At 42.7% G+C, this 27693-nt stretch overlaps 1 protein-coding gene across 3 annotated transcripts; it reads left to right on the top strand.

The window, feature by feature from the left end:
- The first annotated feature begins 4987 nt into the window (after positions 1-4987).
- Positions 4988-26804, top strand: KLF17 (Kruppel like factor 17). 3 transcript variants are annotated; one of them, XR_005370307.1, is made up of 4 exons: positions 4988-5141; positions 15315-16167; positions 16521-16833; positions 26687-26804. XR_005370307.1 is itself a non-coding variant. In XM_038558315.1 (3 exons), exons 1-3 carry the CDS (start codon positions 5058-5060, stop codon positions 16763-16765), a joined length of 1182 nt encoding a protein of 393 aa, XP_038414243.1. In that variant the 5' UTR covers positions 4988-5057; the 3' UTR covers positions 16766-17725. The 3 variants fall into 3 exon arrangements, 1 of the variants encoding a protein (XP_038414243.1); XR_005370306.1 differs by lacking the exon at positions 26687-26804 and adding an exon at positions 17527-17726; XM_038558315.1 differs by lacking the exon at positions 26687-26804 and having other exon boundaries at positions 16521-17725.
- The last annotated feature ends 889 nt before the right edge of the window (positions 26805-27693 follow it).

Below are 27693 nucleotides of genomic sequence, written 5' to 3'. Positions count from 1 at the left end.
GGACTCTTAGTCTGTGGGTTGTTAGGGTAGCAGGAAAACAGGAAGCTCAAAAAATTTATAATCTAGGAAGGAGAGCTTGGGCTTGGAGTGAAGTGGACGTAGGCTCTTATCTAACTAACCTCCTCCTTTGACAAAGAGTTACTAATCATGTCCATGTGTCAGACACTGTGCTAGGCACCCAGGGGTTTGCCTGTAGCCACTTTTCTTCCCTTCCTATATTCTAATGGCTTCAACTTGGAAATCTGCCTCTCCAGCCTTAACTTTGTGTCCTGGGTTCCTAACCCATATATCTAACTGCTTTCTGGGCATCCTTCTTTGGCTATCTCATAGGTAACCTCAAAGTCAATCTGGTCAAAAATGAATTTATTATCTGTAAAATGCCCTGAATGTGGTTCTCTTCCCAATCTTAGGGAATGGCCTCAGCACCTTCCCAGAACTCAAGGTAAACAACTGGGAGTCTCCCTTGACCACCCCCCCCACACTCTTGCCCAGCAACAACAATCTAATGCAGCACCAAGCTCTGCTTATTCTATGACCTTAGGGTAGACACATTTGTCAAGTGCGTTCATTCATTCTTCACTTTTGCCTTTTTCAATGCCTTTTTATGTCAGAACCCAGGGAAGTAAAAATAAACCAGGGCTTCTCAAACTAACTTTTTTTTTTTTCTTCTCAAACTATCTTGGTGAAGGAACTTTTTCCCACCCCCAATCAGTCAAGGATGGATTCTTTTCTAAAAACAATGAAAACCAATTACTAGGCGAATAAGATGAAAAAAAAAAGGACAAAAATAAAATAAAATAAAATGAAATAAAATAAAATAAAATAAAAAGGACAGATAAAATCCAAGACCAGTTTTTCATTATTAGATTCAATACACAAAAATAGCTTGCCAAATAGCTATAAAGATTTTTATTTATTTAATTATTTACTTTTATTTTTTATTTTATTTTATTTTTAAAATATTTAATTTATTTATTCATGAGAGACACAGAAAGAGAGAGAGGCAGAGACACAGGGAGAAGGAGAAGCAGGCTCCTTGCAGGGAGCCTGACTTGGGATCCCATCCCAGGTCTCTAGGATCATGACCTGGGCAGAAGGTGGTGCTAAACCACTGAGGCACCCAGGCTGCCCGAAAATTTTTAAATGTTCCACTCAATTTCTGTAACCTATCTCGTTGCAGACTGGTTAAGTTTGCAAACTGAGGTCATCCAAGACCTGCTCTTTGGGAGCACAGAAGAGAGAGGTTAAGTGCAGAACAGGGTGTGCATCTGTGGGCCTCAGAGGTGGGAAGGAAAAGTCAGAAAAGATTCTTGAGCCAAAATACCAACCACACTGTCAACAACAAAAGCAATAGGTTATCTGTGCCAGGCAGTGGGAGCATAGAGGAGACCCCCTAACCCAGTGTATCAGGATAGGCTAACTTTTTTTTTTTTTTTAATTATTTTATTTTATTTATTTATGATAGGCACACAGTGAGAGAGAGAGGCAGAGACATAAGCAGAGGGAGAAGCAGGCTCCATGCACTGGGAGCCCGACGTGGGATTCGATCCCGGGTCTCCAGGATCACGCCCTGGGCCAAAGGCAGGCGCTAAACCGCTGCACCACCCAGGGATCCCAGGATAGGCTAACTTATAGAGGGTAGGAGTTAGTCTGGTTAGGAAAGCTCTGGTGACCAGTGGGCAGGGTGCTCCCAGCAGAGAAATAGGTTCAATGAATCAGGGAAATAAATGTTACATCAGTGGTACAATTTAGCAGTTTTGGTTTTATTAAAATCACTTGTTAGTTACTGAATGATCATTTACATAAGTAATGAAAGGATCAAAATTCAAACAGGTTGATGTGAAAACAATTGAAGTAAACAGCTGTACTTATTTCATTTTTTTGTACCAAAATATTAATTGTATATATGTATTTGTTTTACTGGCATGAATATGCATATAAACCTTGTAAAAGAAAATTTTCACTCCCGCATTTCTTTTCTGCATATTATTATTTTCATTTTATGGGGACTTGAAAATATGAAATTTGAATTATGAAAATAATTCTATCTTATAGAGGATCAGGTTAATAAACAATCTGCTCCATGTGTCAAATATGATTCACTCCACAGACATATTCTATTTTTTTTTAGACTTGATTTATTTGAGAGTGAGAGAGATAGTGAGAGAGAGAGCACAGGCAGGAGGGAGGAGCAGACTCCACACTGAGTAGGGAGCCTGATGTGGGGCTTGATCCCAGGCCCAACTGACTGAGCCACACAGGTGCCCCAACATATTCTTCTTCTTTTTTTTTTTTTAATTAAGATTTCATTTATTTATTTAACACACAGAGAGAGCACAAGTAGGTAGAACTGCAGGCAGAGGGAGGAGAAGCAGGCTCCCCACTGAGTAGAAAGCCCCACACGGGACTCGATCCCAGGACCCTGAGATCAAGACCTGAGCCAAAGGCAGATGCTTAACCAACTGAGCCACCCAGGTGCCCCCACAGACATATTCTAGATGCCATGTTGGGAGAAACACCACTTTCTGATAATGAAAGAGGCATCACATAGGAGTCAGAGATGGCCTCAGAAGGCAGTGGCCCCTGAGCTGAAACCTGAGCTCGTGTTAGAGGCACAGCCGCTAATTCTCAAGGGCCTGCTCTCAGCTCCACCACATACTAGGAGCTGGAGACACTAAGATACTTAAGACTTTTTTTTTTTTTTTTTTTTGATACTTAAACTCTTGTTATCCTACCTGTTACAATGGAACAAAAGTCCCTACTCTCACCAAAGTCCCATTTGTCCATTTGTACTCTGGGTCCTGTCTTTACTTGAATTATCAATGTCGCTCTTATGGTTAAGCTATCTCCTTCAATATAAGTTTCTGTTTATTGGTGGATCCTCATTCAGCCTCTCTAATCCTCCTAACTACCATCTCATTTCTCTGCTCCCAATTATAGCTAAACTTTAAAAAAATATATGTGTTATATATACTTATATTTTTAAATATTATATATACACGTATTTTTAAAATTTTTATTTTTTTAGTAAACTCTATGCCCAACATGGGGCTTGAACTCCTGACTCCAAGATCAGGAGGCCCAGGCTCTACCCACTTTTTTTTGTTGTTTTGTTTTTAAAGATTTTATTTATTTATTCATGAGAAACACAGAGAGAGAGAGGCAAAGACACAGGCAGAGGGAGAAGCAGGCTCCATGCGGGAAGCCCAACATGGGACTCGATCCTGGGTCTCCAGGATCACACCCTGGGCCAAAGGTAGGCGCTAAAAAGGCGCTAAACTCCTGAGCCACCCGGGCTGCCCTCTACCCACTTTTGTCAGTCACCAATGACCTTCATCTTGTCAAATCCTGATTCTTATCTCAGCAACATTTGATGTGGTTGCCTCTTTTGAATGCACGCTTCTCTTGGCTTCTTGAAATACAATCTCCTGACTTTCCCCCTACTTCTCCATCTGTTACTTCTCAGTCTCCTTGGGTGAACTTTCTGTTCTGCTAAACCTTAAATGTAGCAGGTCCTCAGGTTCTGTCCCCAGTCCCTTTCCCTAACCAGCTCCCTGGTTGACATCATTCACTCTACTGGCCTTATAACCACCATCTCTGTGCAGACAATATCCAAATTTACATTTACAGCCCTAACCTCTCTCTGAGCACGTTTAGTAGGCAATTCAAAGTCAGTATGTCTAAAATTGGATTGTTTTAGCTGCCTCCAAATCTGCTTTTCTTATCTTTCCATATTCCGGAATGGTGCAGTAATCACTCAATTGCTCAAGCCAGTAACATAGGGGTCATCTTTGATTCCTCTTTTCCTCTCAGCCCTTTACTATCCCAATCCATTACCGAGTCCTTTCCCTTGTTAATCCTAAAATATTTTCTAATCGCCATCACCATGCCCCACAAATACTAACAGCTTTTTCTTGGAGAGCTCCTTTAGCTTTGTGACTGGTGTCTCCTCTTTGATCTCATCTCCTATAATCCATAAATCTCAAAGGAGCCTAATGATTGATTTAAAAAATTAGATCATATCAATTTCCTATTTAAAATCCTTCAGTGGCTTCCCAACACACTTGGGATAAAGTTCAAACTGCTGTCCAAGGTCTCCAAGACCATCCCTATCACGTCATTCCACTCTCCACTGTGCTCCCCTGGTGGAGGTCACTGGTCCGTCTACTTTTCCTCTAGCGGGCCAAGCCCTCTCCTGCCCCAGATTCCTCCAATCTTCCTATGAGGAGGTCCCTTCCAGGCACTCAGTTCTCAGCTCACATTTTCCCATTTCGTTTTCTCTGTGGCACTCACCACCAAAGAAAATTATATTAACTTGGCTTGATTATATCCACTTGCCTATTTTGGATGAAAATTCCTTGAGAGCGAAGACCCTTAGTTCTGTCCTGTTTGCCATTGAATCCCTAGTTCCAAAAAGCAGTGCAGACACCCGGGAGGTACTCAGTGAGTATCCTGGAATAAAGGCCCATGCCACGGAGCTCCCAAGTATCCGGTTCGAACACGGGGCAGAGGTACGTGGTTTATAGCAGAGAAGATCCAGGCCTCTGGGAGCTCATGGCAAAGGACCCTGACCTGGTGGGGTGGCGGTGGAAGCTCTTTTGTCACCTACCCCCTTGTCTGTGGCTGCCTCGGGCCTCCTGCCCTGGATTTTCCACCCTGAGGTCTACAAGGCCTGGGGTCCGAAACCCCGGTGTCTTTACCCCTATCTGGGCCAAACAGAGATGCTCTGACTGAAGGGTGGATGGCCTCATGGGGGGGCGGGGCAGATGTAAGACCCAAGATGTGCTGAAGGTCTGAGGCCCCCTGTTAGTGACCCTGCGGTGGCTGGGCAGGACCCGGGTGCCTGGGGGGAGGGTGGGGGGGTGGAGGAGGGGGGCGGGGCCGCTGCTGTGGGCGGGGCGGTGGGTGCGGCCCTTGGCTCCGCCCACCGCAGGGTGGGAAGTAGAAGGTGAGCGAGGCAATTGTGACTGCGGCGTGGTGGTGTCAGGACTCGCGACCTGCGACGCCCAGCGGCTCAGCTGTGCTCCGGTGTGGGCCTGGACCCCCACGCGGCCCCGATGTGCAGCCCAACCCAGGCTGAGATGGAGCAGGAGGCCCGGAGGCTCAGCCAGGGGCAGCAGGGGCAGCCCCAGCTGGTGCACGTGAGTCCAGAAGTCAGCCCTTGGGCCGGGCGTGGGGGGCTCCGGGCGGGGTGGGTGCAGGCTGGCAGAGAGAAGCAGAAATGCGGGTTTCAGAAGTGTGAGGGACAGGTTTGGGAAGGGGAGGGGTGGCAAATCGAGGACATAAATCAGGTGTCGTTTATGCAATGAAAACTCACCGAGCCTGAGAACCTGTACTGGGCTCTGGGGGTAAAAAGGGCCCAGGTAACGCCGTGTCGAGGGACTTGAGAACTGGCTGGGTGAACGGTTTGCAGGACCTGAGGCCGGACACAGTAAGCATCTCCCTTGGAGGAAGCAAAAGATGGACCTAGAACTAAGGCCAAGAGCCTGATGGGAGAGTGAGTGGCCCCGGGGAAAGGAGGCAGGGATTTCCCGGCTCCAGTAGGAAGCCACTGAAGAATTTAAACGCCACCAGTTATGATTAGATTTGCTTTGAGTCAAGAGTGCCCTGATAGAAGTGAGCAGAAATCAAGGCGATTTGTTGGGAAGGTACTGGGGTCTCATTTGGTGAGAACTAAGACAGCAGCCTAACTAGGGAGGTGAGCATGGTGACCACCAACTGGTGATCTTGGATGTGTTTTGGAGGTAGACACCACAAGAATGGATAATTAACCTACAAGTAGGTGGTGAGAGCCAGCCAGGACACCTTCCCAGATTTCTGGCTTGCACAATTGGGCAAGAAGAGTGACATTTTGTGAGACAGCAAAGGATGACAAGGAACAGGCTTGTTTTTTACTCCTGTGGGTGGGCGAGTAAGGATGAGCAGGACTTTTAGATACAAACCGTTGAAGTGCCTTTGGGCTATCCAAATGGACTGAGCAGTAGGCAGCTGGGAGATTCAGAAGTCTACCCTGGAGCTACTGGCTTAAGAAAAGGTGGAATATAAACTGAAATGGATCATTAGCATGAGAAAGATTGCCTAGTAAGTGCAAGTAAGGGGAAACTGTAGAGGAGACAGAGGCTCTCCCAGGGAGAAGGGAAGGAGAAAAGGCAAGCAAGTGTGACAAGGTGTTCCTGAGGGCAAAGGAAGAAGATGTTTCAAGAAGAATGTGGTTAGTCCTCTCCAGAGCTCCTGAGAGGTCAAGCAAGAAGGGGTCTGACAAGTGTTTGGACTTAAGTGACAAGAAGGTCGTTGATGAGTTTTATGAAAGCTGTTTCTGCGGAGAAATGGGGGCCAGATTGAATTTGGGGGGATAATTAGATATGGTAGTGGTGAAGGGGTATATTCTAGACATCTCCAAAGAAGTTGCTTGTGAAGGATCAGGAAAATAGGGCCATCACTGAGACGGAGGTAGGAGGAGCTGAGTCACCTGGAAACACCCACCGGACCGACAGTTATCTAGAGCTTGTTGTGTGCCTACTTCATGGAGTGGTGAATACAGCAGATAGGATCTCCCCAGTCCTCCTAGGGTGAAGGAAAATTTTCTTCCATAATCAGAATATTTTCAGACCTACCAAAATTCTAATTAACATCATCTTAAATGTCATTCTTATTCAGATTCCCCTAGTTGTCACTAAAATGTTCTTTACGCTAATATGTCCAAACCAGGATCTGATCTAAGCTCGCAGCTGCATCTGATTGTTACATCTCTTGACCTTCTTTGAAATTAGAATATTTTTCTTTTTTTCCCAACTGACTTTCCATTTTTCATGTTCCATGATCCTAAGTTGTCTTGTAGATCATTCCTTCTTCTGGATTCATCACATTGTGTTCTTACGGTATAATTCAGCTTCTGACTCTTGTATTACTTCTAAATTGGTGTTGGACCTTAAAGCTTTATTGTATTCCTTTTTTTAAATTAAGGTTTTATTTATTTATTTGTTCATGAGAGACACAGAGAGAGACAGAGACATAGGCAGAGGGAGAAGCAGGCTCCCTGTGGGGAGCCTGATGTGGGACTTGATCTCGGGACCCTGGGATCATGACCTGAGCCGAAGCAGATGCTCAAACACTGAGCCACCCAGGTGTCCTGCTTCACTGTATTCCTGATTGTTGGTAAGAATGTGTCATAGAGGGGATCCCTGGGTGGCTCAGCGGTTTAGCGCCTGCCTTCAGCCCAGGGCGTGATCCTGGAGTCCGGGGATGGAGTCCCATGTCAGGCTCCTGGCATGGAGCCTGCTTCTCCCTCTGCCTGTGTCTCTGCCTCTCTCTCTCTGTCTATGTCTATCATGAATAATTAAATAAAATCTTAAAAAAAAAAAAGAATGTGTCATAGGTACAGTAGGCTCCATCTTCATCAGGAGACACATCTGGCTCCCCCATTTGGGTAACACTAGGCCTAGCCCTTGGATTAAGGTGAAAATCCTGATCTCTCTATTCAAACTTAACATTTAGCCTCGTGGTCAGAAAGTAATCTGTGTAATGTTATCTTAGGTACATCCAAATGCCCCGTTCCCCAGCAATCATTCACCCACTGGTGTCAACCAAATATTAATTTTCCCTTAATCAAAAGTTTTAAGGATTGTAAAATAATGATTTTTCCAATTTATTATTCTTTCTACATTTATTAGTTTGTATTCTTTTGTAAAGCAGGATTTTTCTTAAACCACTGAGCTCTTGTGATTTTGAAATAAGTTTCTTACTGGAAAAGTATAACAAACACTTAATTTTCACTTCAATTCACAATGTTCAAAGCTTCTGTTAAAACCAATAGTCATTATTTTTGATTCTCAAATTGTCGCAAATTTGTCCAGTGGGAACTCCTTCTTTTTTTTTTTTTTTCTTTTTTTGTTTGTTTGTTTGTTTGCTAAGATTTTATTTATTTGAGGGATCCCTGGGTGGCGCAGCAGTTTAGCGCCTGCCTTTGGCCCAGGCGCGATCCTGGAGACCCGGGATCGAATCCCACGTCGGGCTCCCGGTGCATGGAGCCTGCTTCTCCCTCTGCCTGTGTCTCTGCCTCTCTCTCTCTGTGTGACTATCATAAATAAATAAAACAAATTTTAAAAAAAAGATTTTATTTATTTGAGAGAGACAGAACATGAAAGAGAGAGGGACAGAGCATGAGTGGGGAGAGGGGGAGGGAGCGCTAACTCTCCACCCAAGCAGGGAACCGGATGTGGAACTCTGTTCCTGGGATCATGACCTGAGCCAAAGGCAGGGACTTAAACCAACTGAGCCACTCAGGTGCCCAGTGGTGGGAACCCCTTCTGTGTACTTTTTTTAGACATTTAAAAAAAGTGTAGTAAAATCCATATAACAAAAATATTATAACCGTTCTAAGTGTATAATTAGTGGCATTAGTCATATTCACATTACTATGCAACCATCCCCACTATTAATCTCTGCAACTTTTTTCATCTTGCCTGATTGAAATTCTTTAACCAATAAAAAGTAACTTCTCAATTCCATCCCCTCAAACCCCTGGCAGAATCACCATTCTACTTTCTGTCTCTGAATTTGACTTCCTCGGATACCTCATATGAATGGAATCATACATTATTTGTTTTTGGGACTAGCTTATTTGACTTAGCTTAATATCTCCCAGACTCATTCATGTTGCAGTATGTGTCCGAATTTCCTCCCTTTTTTTTGTAAGGCCGAATAACATTCCAATGTAGGTATATGCCACATTTTGTTCATCCATTCATCGGTTGATGGACACTTGGGTTGCTTCCACATTTTGGCTACTGTGAGTGATGCTGCTCTGAACACAGGTGTACAAATATCTGTTTCAGTCCCTGCTTTCGGTTCTATAGGTAGATACCAGAAGTGGAATTGTACAAGGATTCCAATTTCTCCGTATCTTGCCAACCCTTTGGTTGTTTCTGTTGTTGTTGTTTTGATAACAATCATTTTAAATGGATGTGAAGTGGTATCACATTGTGGATTTGATTTGCATTTCCCTAATTAGTTATGTTGAGCATCTTTCATTTGCTTATTGGCCATTTGTGTATCTTTGGAGAAAAGTCTAGTAAAGTCCCTTGCCCATTTTTGAATCAAGTTGTTTGTTTTTATGTTAAATTTTAGGAGCTCTCTATATTTTCTGGGTATTTCCATTAGATATGTGATCTGCAAATGTTTTCTCCCATCCTGTGGGTTGCCTTTATATTCTGTTAGTGGTGTCTTTTGATGCACAGAAGATTTTAATTTGATGAAGCCCAACTTTGTCTTTTTTCTTTTGTTGCCTGTGCCTTTGGTGTCATATCTGAGAAATCATTGCCAAATCCAATGTCTTGAAGCTTTTCCCTTGTTTTCTTCTAAGAGTATTATAGTTTAGCTCATATGTTTAGGTCTTTGATCCATTTTGAATTAATTTTTGTATGTGATATTAAGTGAGGGCCCTTCATTCTTTTGCATGAGGATATCCAGTTATACCAGCACGATTTATTGAAAAGGCTGACTTTTCCCCCGTTAAACAATCTTGGCACCCTTGTTGAAAATCACTTGACCGTATGTGTGGGGGTTTATCTCTGGGCTCTATTCCTTTCTGTTGGTGAATAGGTCTATGCTTAATGCCAATATTACACTGTTTTGATGATTTAGCTTTGTAAATTTTGAATCACGAAGTGTAAATTTTCCAATTTTGTTCTTTTTCAAGATTGTTTTTGGCTCTTTGGTGACCTTTGAAATTCCATATGAATTTTAGAGGGTAGATTTCTTTTCTTTTCTTTTTTTTAAAGATTTTATTGATTTATTCATGAGAGACAGGGAGAGAGGCAGGCTTTATGCCAGGAGCCTGATTGATCCCGGGACTCCAGGATCATGCCCTGGGCCTAAGGCAGATGCTCAATTGCTGAGCCACCCAGTCATCCCTAATTTCTCTATTCTTGCAGGAAAGGTATATTGATAGGGGTTGTATGGAATTTGTAGATAATTTGTATAGCATTGACATCATAACTATTAAAGTCTTCCAATCCATGAACGTTAAAATGTCTCTCCATTTATTATGTCTTTAATTTCCTTCAGTAATATTTTGTAGTTTTTGGTGATTAAGTTAACCTCTTTGGTTATTTCTAAGTATTTCTTCTTGATGCTATTGTAAATTGAATTGTTTTTCTAATTTCCTTTACATATAGCTCATTGTCAATGTATAGAAACAACTGATTTTTGTGTGTCTGATTTGAATCTTTTTTTTTTTTAATTTAAATTTTAGTTAACATACAGTGCGATATTGGTTTCAGGAGTATAATTCAGTGATTCATCACTTACATGCAACACCCAGTGCTCATCACAAGTGCCCTCCTTAATCCCCATCACCCATCTAACCCAACCCCCCCACCTCCCCTCCATCAGCCTTAAGTTTGTTCTGTATCCTTAAGATTCTCTTATGGTAGGGGATCCCTGGGTGGCGCAGCGGTTTGGCGCCTGCCTTTGGCCCAGGGCGCGATCCTGGAGACCCGGGATCCAATCCCACGTTGGGCTCCCGGTGCATGGAGCCTGCTTCTCCCTCTGCCTATGTCTCTGCCTCTCTCTCTCTCTCTCTCTCTCTCTGTGACTATCATAAATAAAAATTAAAAAAAAAAAAAAAAGATTCTCTTATGGTTTGTTTTCCTCTCTCCTTCCCCCACCCCATTCCCATATGTTCATCTGTTTTCTTTCTTAAATTCCACCTATGAGTGAGATCATATGGTATTTGTCTTTCTCTAATTTCACTTAACATAGTGCACTCTAGCTCCATCCACATCGTTGCAAATGGCAAGATTTTTTTTTTTTTTAAGAGAAGGAGAGGGAAATAGAAAATCTTAAGCAGGTTCCACACCCAGCCCAATGTGTGGCTTGATCTCATGACTGTTAGATCATGACTTGAGCCAAAATTAAGTCATTCACTTAACTGAGCCACACAGGTACCCCCAAGATTTCATTCTTTTTTTTTTTTTAATTTTTATTTATTTATGAGTCATAGAGAGAGAGAGAGAGAGGCAGAGACATAGGCAGAGGGAGAAGCAGGCTCCATGCACCGGGAGCCTGACGTGGGATTCGATCCCGGGTCTCCAGGATCGTGCCCTGGGCCAAAGGCAGGCGCTAAACCGCTGTGCCACCCAGGGATCCCCGATTTCATTCTTTTTGATGCCCGAATAATATTCCATATATATATATATACCACATTTTATCTATTCATCAGTCGATGGACATTTGGACTCTCTCTATAGTTTGGCTACTGTTGATGATGCTGCTATAAACATCAGGGTGCATATACCCCTTCAAATCTGTATTTTTATATTCTTGGGTAAATGCCTAGTAGTGCAATTGCTGGATCATAGAGTAGTTCTATTTTTAATTTTTTGAGGAAACTCCATACTGTTCTCCAGAGTAGCTGCACCAGTTTGCATTCCCACCAGCAGTGCAAGAGGGTTCCCCTTTCTCCACATCCCCGCCAACACCTGCTGCTTCTTCTGTGGTAAATTTTAGCCATTCTGACAGGTGTGAGGTGGTATCTCATCATGGTTTTGATTTGTATTTCTCTGATGATGAGTGATATTGAGCATCTTTTCATGTGTCTGTTAGCACTCTGGATGTCTTTTTTGGAAAAGTATTCATTTCTTGAATTTGAATCTTACTACTTTTAGGGTAGTGGGGTGGCTCAGTTGGTTAAGTATCTGCCTCTAGGTTTCCGCTCAGGTCATGATCTCAGGGTCATGGGATGAAGCCCTGAGTTGGGCTCTACTTCAGTGCTTGAGATTCTCTCCCTCTCCTTGCTGCTCACACAAGTGCACTCTCTCTCAAATAAAATCTTTTTAAAAAATAAATCTTAAAATCAATCAATCAATCTTACGGTGCGGTCTTTGTCAGCTTCCACCATGGTGTACTGTGGTCAGGGTCAAAAAGTGCAGACGGTGATAGTTCAGCCCATCAATCTCATCTTCAGATACTTGCAAAATAGATCTCGGATTCAGGTTGGCTTTATGAGCGAGTCAACATGCGGATAGAGGGCTGTATCATTGGTTTTGATGAGTACATGAACCTTGTATTAGATGATGCCGAAAGGATTCATTCTAATTTTAGTATATGTGCTGCCGAAGCGAGCACGAAAGGATTCATTCTAAAACAAAGTCAAGAAAACAACTGAGTCGGATCATGCTAGAAGGATGCTCCTAAGTGTCTCCAACTAGAATGATCAATGAAGTGAGAAATTCTTGAGAAGGCCGTGTAGTTTGTTTTTTTAGATGTCCTTTGTTGGGAACATAGTTCTAAAACCCTTATTTGTATTGTTTTGATTACCTTTATGTTATTACCAGAGGACAATAAATGCTGTGGGATTGTTTTTATTTAAAAATAAAGTGAATCTTGCTACTTTTTCTGAATTTATTAGTTCTAACAGGTGTGTGTGTATGTGTAATCCTTAGGGTTTCTACATATAAGATTGTATCATCTGGAAACATAGTTTACCCTTTTCCCCTGCTTTTTACACTTTTTATACTTTTTCTTATTTTCTATTTTCTTATTCTTATTCTTGCTCTGATTAAGACTTTCAATACAATGTTGAATAAAAATGGTAAAAGTGGGCATCCTTGTCTTCTTGATCTTAAAGGAAAAGTCTTTAGTCTTTCATCATGAGTATGATGTAAGCTATGGGTTTTTCATAAATACCCTTTATCAATTTGGAAGTTTTTTTCTATTCTTTTTTTTTTTTTTTTTTTTTTTTTAAATCATGAAAGGATATTGGATTGTTTCAAATGCTTTTTTCTGCTTTTTTTACCCCCTTATTTTACTTTGATTTGCAGATGCTGAATAAGGCTTGTTTATTCCTGGGATAAATCCCACTTGGTCATGTTGTATAATCTGCTTAATATGCTGGTGGATTTGGTTTGCTTTTTTTTTTTTTTTTTTTTTAGTATTTTTTTGCATCGTGAAAGATGCATGAAAGATGTTGGTCTCTTTGCTTTATTTGTGTCTTTGGGTTTGATATCAAGGCAATGCTAGGGTGAGTTAGCAAGTATACCCTCCTCTTCAATATTTTGGAAGAATTTGAGAAGCATTGATATTCTTCTTTAAATGTTTATAATTAAGCCATTAAGCCATCAAGTTCAAGGTTTTTCTTTGTCCTAGAGCCTTTTGATTACTGATTCAGTCTCTTTACTAGTTATGGGTCTGTACAGATCTTCTATTAATTCATGATTCAGTTTTGGTAGGCTTTTGTCTTTTTAAGAATTTATCCATTTTATTTAGGTTATCCAAATTATTGGCATGAAATTGTTCATAGTATTCTCATAATCTTTTTCATTTATGTAAAATTGGTAGAAATGTCTTCACTTTCATATTTTTCTTGATCAATCTAGCTAAAGTTTTGGCAATTTTGTTAATCTCTCCAAAGAGCCAGCTTTTGGTTTTATGGATATATTTTTCTAATATTTCTTTCCTTCTGCTAGCTTTGGGATCAGCCATTCTTCTTTTTCTAGTTCCTTAAGGTGCAAAGCTAAGTTGTGGATTTGAGATTTTTTTTTTTATTATAAGTATTTACAGCTATAAATTCCCTCTTAGGGAAAATGTACAGAATGTTTCCTATTTAAATTCACTATTACTTTTACTGACTTTTACTCTGATTTTTTTTTTTTTTTAATTTATTCATGATAGGCACACAGTGAGAGAGAGAGAGGCAGAGACACAGGCAGAGGGAGAAGCAGGCTCCATGCACCGGGAGCCCGACGTGGGATTCGATCCCGGGTCTCCAGGATCGCGCCCTGGGCCAAAGGCAGGCGCCAAACCGCTGCGCCACCCAGGGATCCCTACTCTGATTTTTATGATAGAATTTTTCACTTGCTAAAAATCATGATCTTTCACAATATTATTTTGAAACTATTTTAGTGAAAAATAACACTCAGAGAAGTGAATATAAATGTACAGCCTAATGAATTACTACAAAGTGAAGATCTATGAAACATTGCCACCACCACAGAAGCTCTTCCAGGGCCCCTTATGCTTCCCTCCCTCCTCTCTAATATAAGCTGTAGCCTGTAATCTGGATGCAACTTCTTTGAATTCCTCTGTTTCTGCTCTGTGATATTTCTGTAGTTGGTGTAAAAGCTGACATTGCTTTAAGTTTGCTTTCTTTTTGTGTGTTTGTGTGTGTGTGTATGAATGTTGCTCATTTTTCCTTGATCTGTGGCAACATTTTTACTGGTGAAAATTTTTTTAAAGATTTTATTTATTTGAGACAGAGTACATGTGAAAGAGAAAGAGCATGAGCAGTGGGGAGGGGCTGAGGGATAGGGAGAAGCAGGCTTCCTGGAGCCTGATGCAGGGCTTGATCCCAGGATCCCGAGGTCATGACCTGAGCTGAAGGCAGACACTTAACCAACTGAGTCACCCAGGAACCCTGAGGTTTTTTGTTGTGGTGGTTGTTTTTGTTTTTGTTTTTGTTTTTTGAGATTGCAATCTTCAATTTCTGTTTTGGTGTCATAGTATCTTTCATGGATACTGTATTTTTTACTTACATTTTGGTTTTCATATTTGAATGGATTGGTCTTTTCTGAACTGTCACAGTGGAGGGGCAGATGGGGGGTTATGGGTTCGCTTTCTCAGTTTCTCAGCTCAAGAGCTCTCTCTGATGCTACAGTACTGGACAGCTTTAAAAAATATGATTCTTGGATCCTGTCCTGTTTCAAGAAGTTCTACTACCAATCTCTTCCTCACTTCGCTTCACACCAGTTAGTCATCCAGGAACACTGCCTCTGACTTCCAAGCCAATCTACCCCCCTTGTTAAAAGTCTGTCTTTCTTCCTCACCTCCTCCAATACTTGATCTCAGACTCGTCCACAGTAGTTCCAACTCAACCGAGACCCTCTCTGTAAGTAAATATTTGCAGAGCCATGACTCTTTGAAACCTTAATCCTTCCTACTTTTGTGACTTTCTGCACTTAGGCTGATTTTGGATGTCTTTTCACCCTCATGCTTAAAGATAATCTTTGAAGGTTTTCTCAGAGTTTTACTGAAGGTGAAGGTTGTCGAATATTTTATTTGCTCCCTTGGTTGCATTTTATGAAATAAACAACGTGGCAAGGAGGAAACATGGCATGAGTCACATCTAGGCATTCATTATGCTATCAACCAGACCTGCATCCTAGAAAGCCTGAACCGAATGGCCTGGAGGCAGGATAATTCAGGGAAGATATATTGGAGGCTGGATTAGGGTGGGGTCTGGAGATGGGAAGGAGGGACGTGTGGAACTGGAATTTGAACTAGGGTGAATTTCATCCCACTCTCTCTCTCTCTTCAAGGATACTGAGAAGTTCGTCTTGGACATGTCTCCATCTCCTAGACACAGTGGAGTGCACACCTCTTGGAATGATGGCGCACCAGGCATTCAACACTTCCACCAGTGCACAGAGCTGGCAAGGGTCCCCTTGGCCTTAGCTGAGGCACCCAGTCAGAATGCAAGTGAAATGGGGCCGCAGTTCAGTATGTCGCTGCCTGAGCATGGTGTGAGCTACTGCCCCCAAGTGACTCACACTCCTTCCCAGATGATTTACTGTGAGGGAATGGCTCCCTCCCAGCCAGGAATGATGATTTTCAAGGGGCCCCAGATGATGCCCTTAGGAGAGCCCAGTATTCCAGGGGTGGACATCACCTTTGGTAGGAATCTAAGGATGCCCCCCAGTGGGCTGCCAGTCTCAGCTCCCAGTGGAATCTCAATGACATCCCACATCAATGTGCCAACAATGCCTTATTCTGGCCCCGCAATGGTACCTTCTAATAGAGACTCTTTAACACCTAAAATGTTATTGGCCCCCACCGTGCCTTCTACTGAGGCCCAGGCAATGCTCCCTTCTTTGAGTCAGATGCTGCCGCCTAAAAACCCCCATGACTTTAGGATGAACCCAGCTGGGTCCCCATCATTTCTGGCTTTAGAATCCCAGGACTTTCTCAGCCAGCCAGGCTCCCAGAAAGACCCCTTCCTACCCCAGCAGCCCATGCGTGCTTCACAGAAAGCAGAGCGGTACTCCAGGGCCCAGGAAAGGGCTTCCAGGAGAAGATTCCCTGTTTCAAGGCCTTACTGCTGTCAATATGAGAGCTGTGGAAAAGCTTATACTAAGCGCTCCCACCTTGTGAGTCACCAACGCAAACACACAGGTGAATAAGGTGTCACATATAAGTGGGATAGGATTGGGTAGGGTAGAGGAGTTTCTGGGTTTTAGATTTGTGCTGGACCATGGGTTTGCAATGGCTTGGGACTAGTTTATCATCCTTCAAGCTTGGGGTAAAGATACATTGGCCCCAATATTTACTTTCCCACCATCTAGTGCAACCATGCCAAAATCATGGGGATTGCTGATTGTTTTGCCTCCTCACTACTTTCCCTTGGTTTTCTTTTGGTTTCTCAACCTTGACTGCTCTTCTTTAATAGAGTCAGACCCCTTTCAATGCACCTGCTGGCATATTCTTCTACTTAATTTCTTCTGTTCCTTGTCTCCCCCCGCCCCCAGGTGAGAGGCCCTATAAATGCATGTGGGAAGGCTGTACATGGTCTTTCTTCCGTTCTGATGAGCTTGGACGACATATGCGGATACACACCAGATATCGACCACATAGATGTGATCAGTGCGGCCGACAATTCATGAGATCTGACCATCTCCGGCAACACCAAAAGACTCATCTACGGGTGCCAGGACCCCCAGACCCACAGGACAACAATGGACAGATGGCTGGTCCTCCTGCTCCTGGTCTTTAGGCCAATCTCCTCTTCACATTTTGGCTTCTCTACCCAGATCTTGCCTGCCTCTGACCAGCTAGTCTTCGGTAGGTGCAGGCTTAGATGAAGACAGAGAAAGATTGTGAGGTGGTGTTAAAGCCTACATGAGCTCTGGACCCAGTCAGAGGCTTCTCAAAACTGTCTTGCATCCCCTTGCCTCTCTGGGGCTGCCAACTTTTGCCAAGTTTAGCCACATGGGAAAATGGAGGCAAGTAGAGATTGGGAGCTTTATCAAAAAGCTGTTTGTCTTGTGTCCCTCCCCAGTTTGAAACTCTTTATTGACTCTCCTTTGCCTGCTACATAAAATCCAACTTCCTTATCTTCAACTTATATAGTTTCCAGAGCCAGACTGTTCAAATCCTGAATTTACCACTTATTAGCCCTGTGACCTTGAGAAAGATCCTTGATAATAACTATGCCATGTTTCTTCATTTGGTAAATGAGAAAAAGTATTGGACTGTTTTGGACACATCTTATGTACTGAATCAGATTCTCTCTGGCACTCATCAGTCACATTCCTAGAGATTGTCTCTCCTGTATCTTCCAGACTTGGATGGAATGCCAAGTCTGTCGGGCATGGAATCGGGCATCTCAAGTTGCTATTAGCAACCCAGAAGTGTGGGGGAGTTAATGCTCCTGAGGTAAGGTTTGACTAATAGGAGATTGGAGAAAGTCAGGGAGATAAAGTCCTTCTTCCCTCCTTTTCCTCAATTACTGCAAGGCACTGTTTCTCCAAACAGTTCCGCCAATGGGGAGATCACCCAGGTAGCCATTGGATACAACTACTGTGTTTCTTCAAGGCTTGTCCTGAAGCAGGACCCAACTGCTATCACTTTGCATTACCGCCAGTTCTTCCCTGCCCTTCTTCCCTTTTCTCACCCAGTGCCCTGGGTTTGTAACTCTCAAATAAAACTTCATTACTTAGTTCTTGTTGTAGGCTCTGTTTTCTAGGTAACTTGGGGGTGGAGGACATTAGACTGGGGCAGAGAAGGACAAAGCCTATTGTAACTTTCTCTCCCCCCCTTAACTGAGCCCAGGTATCTGTACTACCAAATACCAGGTACTAAAGGTCCTGTTCTGCCCTGATCCTCCCCTAGGGTCGAGAGCGTGATAACTATCCTGGGTACTCAGGTAGTTTTGAATCTCATTTCTGTACTTCTGTCTCAGCCAGCCATTCCACTGACCAGCAAAGTAATAGAAAGGAACTTGCCTAAACTCAGGTGGTAGAGCTGGGATCTCAACCAGAATCTATTCTAGAAATGATACCTTCTGCAGGTGTTACCAAGCACTGCCAGGTGATGGCCACAGAGAGATGAATCAGGTCCAGTTCCTATGGCTAAGGGATCATCTTGGTCTAGGGGCTGAGAAGTCCACCTAGGTGTGGTGGCCATGGAGAGGAGGAGCACCTAAAGGGAAGATCAGAAAGGTTTTCTGGGGGAGGTCACCCTTGAGCTAAGTGAGTATATGTAACATCTAGTAACCCCTTAAATGTTGGGATAAACTGAGCAGGTGAATGAAGAGGAAAGAATTCCAGACAAATTGCAGAGTAAACACAACTGCTCAGAAGAGAGTCAACCAGGAAGCTTCCATTCATTCGACAAATGTTCTTTGAGCCCACTACAAAAAGCATCACAGTTGTGGGGACTCCTGGGGTGGGGGGCAGGGACAATGGAAGGGTGTGTCAGGGAAGAAAAACTTCTCAAGGAGGTGCTTGAGTCAGAGCTGAAGGACTCATGGGGGTTAATCAGACCTCCATTTCCTGGAAGTCTAACCTTGGTCATATCCGGTGTTGGACACTAAGGACTTAGAGCATAACAATGCCTTGTTCTGTCCATTAAGACCACAGACAAATATTCTGAAAGCACTCAGTGTTGCCAAGAAGAGGAGCCAAACTTCTGGGGGGCTCATTTATTCGGCATTGTGAAAGTCCCACATTTGATGACCTGTCACCCCCATCCCTACCCTCACCCTCTCCTGCATGGCCATCTTGATCTGTTCCCCTAGTGGCCCCAGTGTACCTGGGCAGGCATTCAAGTGCCTTCCCACCTAAACTCCGAGGGGAGTTGAGATGATAAATAAGGGCAGGGGGTACTATATTGTGACCCAATGAGTGGCCCAAGGTCTCTTTCATTCCCACCTGGGCACTAGGTCCCTCCTGTGAAGCAGCACATTTCAAGCTTGATACGCCAGCACTGGTCTCCATCCCCTGCCCTACCTGCTCACACACATCCCTGATGGTAGGGTCAGAAGGCCAGATTGCTTGTTGGGACATAAGAGAGAGGTCTGTTGGTGACTAATTACTTTCACCAAGGACTGGAACTGGGAGGAGCCAGAGTGGGCAAGGGTTGTGCCGCATGCCTTACAGTGGTGGGCAACACAGGCCCCTGCCCTGTGGGGATCACAACCTAGTGGAGGAAGGACACTAGAAATATGCAGAGTGCAGTGAGGACAAATATCAGGGACTTGCTGTGATAGGACAAGGGGATTAGGAAGGCATTTCCTCAGGACATAAGGTTTGAGCTCAGAGGTGAGGACTAACTGGGAGTTAGGCAGATAAGGAGGTTAAGGAAGTTATTGAAGAGGAAAAGTCGGTCTATGCTTTAATATATTTTTTGTGTTTAAAAATTTTGTTTAATATTTATTTTAAACAAACTATATATAATCATAAATATTTGTGTATTGCTTATTCAAACAAAGTATATATAAATCACAAATATTTGTGTGTGTTTCATTTTTAAATTCAATTAACATGATGTTACCTCTGGTTTCAGAGGTAGAGGTCAGTGACTCATCAGTCTTTATAACACCCAGTGCTCATTACATCACATGCCCTTCTTAATGCCATCATCCACTTGCCCCATCCCCCACTCTTTTCCCTCCAGCGACTCTTTGGTTTTGTTTTTTCTATGATTCGTTTGTTTCCTATGATTAAGAGTCTCTTATTACGGTTGTCTCCCTCTCTGATTTCATCTTGTTTTATTTTTTCCTGTCTTCCCCCATGATCTTCTGTTTTGTTTCTTAAATCCCACATGAGTGAGATACATGATAACGTCTATCCTTTAGAGGTTACCTTATGGCTAAGCCTTCCCCAGCATTGTTCAACACCAGGCAGGATAGTGGGTGGGGTAAGACCTCGTGGGCTCCCAAGTAGGACTAATGGATTTTGAATCCCGCCTCTGCCATTTCCTGGCCATGTGGCCTTGGGCAATTTGCTTATCTCTGTGTCAGAGGGCAAGCCGGCAAGATTGACACCTTCAAGCTGAAGAGAGAATTAGTCACATTTAAAAAACGGTTTCTTCTGCTTCAGAGACAGGGAGTGCTCCCGGTGAGAGTAGAAGGCGGCTTGGATGGGGTGTGGCAGTGTAGGTGGAGAGTAGCAGAAAGATTTAAGAGATAAAATCAACCCTGCTGATAGCTGGATTGGATTGGTGAGGGAGTGGTCAAGGATAACTCCCAGGTTTATAGCTTGGTTCTAAGTGACACAGACAGAATGGATGAAGTCATTAATTTTTCCTTTTTTTTTTTTATTGCTAATGTCCATCATTTGCAAAAAATAGTTTGGCTCATATACAGTTTGAAGTAGTAACGTATTTACCCTTTATGCCACTTCAAAAAAAAGCACATACTAATAAATTTGAAGCCTTGTGCTCCCCTCTGACCACATTCCTCATCCTCCACAGAGGTGACCACTAACCTGAATTTTGGTTAATTTGTGTTTGCTTTCTTTGTTTTTACCCTATGTATATATTCTTGAACCATATTTTATTTTATGTGCTTTTGAACTTTGTTTATTCTGTTGGGGGTTCATTGAGCGTCTTCAATAAAAAAGTTTATAGTTCTCATAAAATTTAGAGTTTTTTGGCCATGTTTTGTCAATTTTTTTATCCTCCTCCCCTTTTCCTCCTGACATGCAATCTGCCCATATGATAGTCTGTTTGCTATAGTCCCACAGGCCACTGATGCTCTGTCCATTTTTTTCAATCTTTTCCTTCTCATATTAGACATCTTCATGCTAACTGATCTTTTCTTCTGCAGGATAATCTGCTCTCAGTTTTTCAGATACTGTAATTTGTCTCTAGAAATTCCATCTGGATCTTTTTAAAATCTTCTTATTCTCTCCTTATTATGCTCCTGTTTTTCTCTCCCTTGAACATATGAAACATAGTTAAAATAGCTGTTTTATGTCCTCCTATGCTAATTCCATCATGTTTGTCATTTCTGAGTCTGTAGTGATTGATTTTTCTCTTGATAATTGTCCTTATTTTCCTGCTTCTTTGAATAGCTGATAATTTTGTACTGGATGGGACGCCTGGGTGGCTCAGCGGTTGAGCTTCTGTCTCTGGCCAAGGGCATGATCCTGGAGTCCTGGGATCTAGTCCCACATTGGGCTCCCTGCAGGGAGCCTGCTTCTCCCTCTGCCTGTATCTCTGCCCCTCTCATGAATAAATAAATAAAATCTTTTTTTTAAAGATTTATTTATGATAGATATATATATATATATATAGAGAGAGAGAGAGAGAGAGAGAGGCAGAGACAAAGGCAGAGGGAGAAGCAGGCCCCATGGAGGGAGCCCGACGTGGGACTCGATCCCTGGGCTCCAGGATCGCGCCCTGGGCCAAAGGCAGGGGCTAAACCGCTGAGCCATCCAGGGATCCCCAATAAATAAAATCTTTAAAAAAAAAATTGTACTGGATGCCAGACAACTGTGAATTTACATTGTTGGTTGCTGGATTTTGTTTTATTCCTTTACATATTGTTGATTTCTATTTCTGGCATGCATTTTACTTTCTAGTTGGATCTCTCTGAGGATTACTTTTTTTTTTTACTTCGGGAATTTTTATTTATATGAGACTCACAGTTTAAGATTCTTTAGGACCATCCCAGAACTGCATTTTTTTCTAGGGCTAATTTAACCCCACCACTAAGGCAACATTCTAAGGATATTTCCTGGTCTATGTTGTATGTTTTTGCATTCTGGTTAGTGAAAACAGACTATTTCGGGCAGTCCTGGTGGCTCAGCGGTTTAGCGCTGCCTTCCGCCCGGGGTGGGATCCTGGAGACCCGGGATTGAGTCCCGTGTCGGGCTCCCTGCAGGGGGCCAGCTTCTCCCTCTGCCTGTGTCCCTGCCTCTCTCTCTCTGTCTGTGTCTCTCACGAATAAATAAATAAAATATTAAAAAAAACCAAAACAACAACAACAACAACAAAAACAAAACCAGACTATTTCCCATTCTGTGTGAGATCCAGGAATAGTTCTGCTTACTTTTCAGTGTTTTCCCCCTCTAGCCTTGAGTAAAATCTTCTCATGCTTGATCAGTACTTAGTCGAAGACTCAAAAGGACACCTCTCTGGATCTTGAGCCACCCAGGCGCCCTTAATTTTTTTTCTTTTTTTTTCTTTTTTTAGAGCATGAGCAGGGGTAAGAGGGTAACGGGCAGAGAGAAAGAATCCCAAGTAGGCTCCTTGATTTATAGACGAAGGCTGACATAGGGCTTGATCTAAGATGGTGACTTGAGTCAAAACCAAGAGTCCAATGCTTAACTGACTGAGCCACCCAGGCTCTTCTCATTCTTTTTTTTTTTTTTTTTTTTAATTGAAAGTATAGTTGATACACAATGTTACATTAGTTTCAGGTGTACAACATTGTGATTTGACAAGTCTATACATTACACTATGCTCACTACAAGTGTAGCTACCATCTGTCACCACACAATGCTATTACAATACCATTGACTATATTCTTTATGCTATACCTTTTGTCTCCATGACTTTTTTTTTTTTTTTAAGATTTTATTTATTCATCAGAGACAGAGAGAGAGGCAGAGACACAGGCAGAGGGAGAGGCAGGTTCCATGCAGGGAGCCCAATGTGGGACTCGATCCCGGACTCGGGGATCATGCCCCAAGCCAAACACAGACGCTTGCTCAACCGCTGAGCCCTTTGTTCTCCACATCAACCGCCCCCCTCCCCCACACCGCCCCAGTCAGATCATTCTATTTATGGAACTGTTTCTGCTTCTGTTTTGCTTTTTACATCCCACATATGAAATCATACGGTATTTGTCTCTTGTGTTGGACATATTTCACTTAACATAATACCTTCTAGGTCCATCCATCCATGTTTTTGCGGATGGCAAGATCTCAATTTTTTCAATGACTGAGTAATATTCCATTGTATCTATATATACCGCATTTTCTTTATTCATTCATTTATCAATGGACACTTGGAGGACTTCCATATCTTGACTATGTAAATAATGCTGCAATAAACATAGCAGTGCATATATCTTTCAAGTTAATGTTTTCATTTTCTTTAGGTAAATGCTCAGTAGTGGAATTACTGGATCATATGGTATTTTTATTTTTAATTTTTTGAGGAAACTCCATGCCGTCTTCTGCAGTGGTTGCACCAATTTACATTCCCACAACCTCATCAACACTAGTTATTTTTTGTCTTTTTGATTCCAGCCATTCTGATTAGTAATGTTGAGTGTCTTTCATGTGTCTATTGGCCATTTGTGTTATCTTCTTTAGGAAAATGTCCATTCAGGTCCTCTGCCCATTCTTCGATTATTTGTGTTTCACAGTGTTGAGTTGTATAAGTTCTTTATATATTGGATATTAACCCTTTATTAGATATATAATTTGCAAATATCTAGGAGAATAATGCTTTTTTTTAAAGTAGCACTGTAATGAGAGATCCTAAAGTAGATGGGATGGGAGAATAATTCCTAAGGTAAGTGGGATGGGTTGGGATGTCTTCACAAGGTGGCAGGATATGGAGGCAAGCAGAAGAGATAGCTTCTCTGAGGAGGTGGAGGATGTAGGGGAGTTCCCAGATTATGGACGAATTTCAGAGAGTATAGTGGGCTAGTTTGGGAAGGATGGGAAATAAAAAATAAGATGGGGGAAGGCTTTCCAAAGGTCTTGGGACACTGTCCTTGCACACTGTTAGAACTTGCATTGTATTCACTCTCTTTCATTCATCAAAAAATTTACTGGGTGTCTACTGGGTGCCCAGGGGCCTCATTGATGGGGATACAGTGGCCAAACGGTCAACTGGATCTTCGCTCCTCCTGGAGCTCTAAGCTAATTGCAGGAAACACTGACTCAGAAACAGATGATTACAATTGCATTTGGAAAGCCCATCTTGTTTGCCTTGGGTGGAGAATGAATGGATTATTCTGGGTTGAAGAGCATTATTTGCATTTGGGGAAGGTGGAGGATAGTGGTTTGTACAGGTAAGCAGATTATTGAGAACTGGTTGGGATATAAGGTACATGAGCTGAAAAGAACTTCTGACTTCATTCTATAGGTCACCTCCCAACCCCCACCCCCACCCCCACCCCCGCCACAACTGCTGGTGGCTGGCTGTACTGCCGGCAACTCCTGCCCTTGGGTGCATTTGATGATGGTCCTGCTTTTGTCAGGAAGGTGCTGGGGGATGCCTGGCTTGAGGCTCTGGGGCTGTAGCTAATGCCTTCCCAAAGGCAACTTTCCTGGGTGCGGCTTGGGTCCAAAGGAGAACACACCCTCCTACCTCTGGGTTGACGTAAATTCAGCCACCCTCTGCAGACTGGGGATACAATTTTTAAAGAGACTCCTAGGTTCTGGGGCAATGGGGATGGAAGCCTCCTGCAAAATGAAGCCCTGAGTGGGTACAGAAAAGGTGTAAGGGGTCAGGTGGGGAAGTGATAGGAGGGATGACACATAAACAGGCTTTTAGAAAACAGGGGTGACACGTAAACAGGCTTTTAGAAAACAGTGGCACATCTATTCCCATGTGCAAGATAAGAGTGGCTTTTCCAATAAGTTTTTTCTTTTGGCTTTCAGGTGTTCATTCATTCACTCAAGTCTCCCTTGCTGACTCATACCTCAACACTTAACACAAGTATGTGTTGAGATAAAAGATAAACAGGGCCTCTAACTTTCAGTTTCCTCTTTCCTTCCTCCTTTTCCTTTGCCTGGTTCATAAAAAAACATTTTAAATAGATAATATGTACATGTAAGTACAAAATTCAAAAGGTAGAACATATTATTTAGTGAAAAATCCTCCTACTGCTCTTGAGCCTCTCTCCTTGGAAGTGATGCTACTTTTGGTTATGTGCCTTCCAGACCAATCTGTAATACATAAACAGTGGATTATTCACACTGTTGGCTCTCTTGCTGTCTTCACTTACCAGTACATCTTGGAGACTTTTGTGTAATTAAATAGAGAACTACTAGAATCTTTTAAATGGATGCATAGAATTCCATTGTATGGATGTACCATATTTATTTCATCCATCTTCTACTGCAGGATGTTCAGCTCATTTGCCACGAAACAATGCTATAATCTTGAGAAAGTTGTTTTTTTTTCTTTTAATAGATAAATGTATTGCCATTGCAATTATATAAATATTTGGTCTTACGGATTTATTCTAATGCCTTTTGGAGAGCATTAAATAAACTATTTTAGAGCAGTTTTATTTACTTATTTATTTTTGAGAGAGAGAGAGCTTGTGCAGGGCATGGGGGGAGAGGGAAAGGAGGGAATCTTTTTTTTTTTTTTTTTTAAGATTTTATTTATCTGACAGAGAGAGAGAGCGAGCACAAGCAAGGGGCAGTGGCAGAAGGAGAAGCAGGTTCCTGCAGAGCAGGGAGCCTGATGCCAGCCTCCATCCCAGGATTCTGGGATCATGATCTAAGCCAAAGGCAGATACTTTACTGACTGAGGCACACTGGCACTCCTGGAGAGTGAGAATCTTAAGCAGGCTACATGTCCAGTGTGGAGTCCTACTCGGGGCTCAATTTCATGACCCCTGAGCTGAAATTGAGTTGGATACTTAACTGGGCCAACTCACTTAACTGAGTCACCCAGGTGCCCCTATTTTAGAGCAGTTTTAGAAAAATTAGAATGATAGTATCTAGAGTTCTCCTATATGCCATACCTAGTTTTCCTTATTAACATCTTATATTAGTATGATATATTTGTTACAACTGATAAACCAATACTGATACATGTTTATTAACTAAAGGCTATACTTTATTTAGATTTCCTAATGTCTTTTTTCTCTCTGTCTCTTTTTAAAAAGATTTATTTATTCATGAGAGACACAGAGAGAGAGAGAGACAGAGAGGCAGGGACACAGGCAAAGGGAGAAGCAGGCTCCCTGCAGGAAGCCCGATGTGGGACTCAATCCCAGGACTCCAGGATCACACCCTGAGCCAAAGGCAGACAATCAACTGCTGAGCCACCCAGACGTCCCCCTAATGTCCTTTTTCTGTTCTGGATCCTATCCAGGAAAGCACATTACATTTAGTTATCACGTTTCCTTTGGATCCTCTTGAGGCAGTGACAGTTTCTCCCACTTTCCTTGTTTTTGGCAACCTTGACAGTTTTGAAAAGCACTAGTCAGATATTTTGTAGAATGTTCCTTGGTTGGGATCTGGGTTGTTTTGCATGATTTGGCTAGAGGTAAATGATGTGTTTTTAGGAGGAAGACCACAGAGGTGTAAAGTACCATTTCCAGCAAATGCATTTAACATAAGATCCAAGTACACTTTCATAGCTCTTTGGTCTCTTCCTTTCACACACCAGTGTGTTGGTAATGGGCCACACATGCCCATGTGCATATGTATTTCTAGCCCAGTGGCCTCCATTCAGAGGCTTCCTTATGGGGTGCTAGTGATCTGACTCAGTACTTTTCCACTCTGAGCCCTCCTCCCCTTCCTCCCTCAGATTCCCCAGGTCCATTAAAAGGCAGGAGCCTTTCAGTTTGGGGCTCCTCAGCAGTGAGTTAATTCCCCTGTCTGTATCCAACTGACTTTACTTGGGAGCTTTAGGTAGTCAGCATCTCTCCTTTTCACCTCTTGCTTGCACTATCACAGTAAGTAAATAAAGCCTTGATTTTTACCTGCAGTTTGTCTCATTATCCTGATTAACCATCTTGGCACCCTGGCAATTCAACAAATTGATGCAGCAAGATGGATGGCCGACTGAGCACGAAGCCTTTCTGGAAGAATAAAACACCTGAGGGTCCCATGGGCACTTCTGCGGCCATACCAATAGGACTTGGGGGTGCTAGTGGATTATTTACAGAAAATTTTCAGTTTTAAGGGGAAATCATTGGTCCCTTTTAGCCCTCCACTCCTTGGCTGGACTTGCCCACAGGGTCAAATTTGAAATTCAACAAAGGGAACTCTAGGAAAGCTAGGGAATCTGTTCCCCAGCTACTGTTCATGGTCCTTCAGAAATGGGACCAAAAACTGTCAGAGAACATACATGCTGAATTGCACCTGATAACTATCGGCTCTAAGCAGATTGCTGATGCCAAGGGACATCCTGCAGTGTAGTGTGTTATAGAGACTCATGCCTTCAAGTGAAAGAGTGTAGAGGCCTTTGCCCTGTGGCTCAGACACCTAGAGACTTGGTTAGTTAGCCTCCACAATGAACAAATCATCTTGTTAAACTTAGTGATGGAGAGTGGTGCCTTGTGGGGTGCATTGTCACAGACTGGTCTTTTGAAGTATCCTAACAGTGGGCAAACATCCGAGACTTCCTTCCTCAATGGGTATACTATTTGGCTCCAACAGGTCGTCCCACTCATAAGTTCCTTGTTTGGACCACACTTGCAGAGGCTCTAATGTCCCTGCAAACCATCTTTGTGCTTCTGTTTGCAATGAGGGACTAAGGACAGTAGATGGTCAGATTTTTAGCCAGACTCAGATTTCCAAGTTTGTCCATGCTACCCCTGCTGGCACTGGTCACCAGGGCTAGTTAAACCTCTTCATGAGATCAGGTCAGTTCACCCATGATATAGTCCAAGTCTTAACTGACAAATTCCTGGACATGGAAAAAGCAGCCAGGGGCTAGAAAGCAAAGATTAACCAGGAGAGTGGCATAAGAGTAATAACCTAGCGCCCTCTC

This window comes from Canis lupus, chromosome 15, assembly GCF_011100685.1.
Source record: "Canis lupus familiaris isolate Mischka breed German Shepherd chromosome 15, alternate assembly UU_Cfam_GSD_1.0, whole genome shotgun sequence".
Classification (NCBI taxonomy): Eukaryota; Metazoa; Chordata; class Mammalia; order Carnivora; family Canidae; genus Canis; species Canis lupus.
The sequence above is the reverse complement of the archived record's forward strand: the minus strand, read 5'-3'. Positions and strand labels throughout refer to the sequence as shown.

Bases quoted from the DNA above. Each gene is read 5' to 3' on its own strand.
- KLF17 (XM_038558315.1), top strand. From the start codon at position 5,058: ATGTGCAGCCCAACCCAGGCTGAGATGGAGCAGGAGGCCCGGAGGCTC. The intron at 5,142-15,314 runs GTGAGTCCAGAA...TCTCTCTTCAAG, and splicing joins GGCAGCCCCAGCTGGTGCAC to GATACTGAGAAGTTCGTCTT. The intron at 16,168-16,520 runs GTGAATAAGGTG...CCCCGCCCCCAG, and splicing joins TCACCAACGCAAACACACAG to GTGAGAGGCCCTATAAATGC.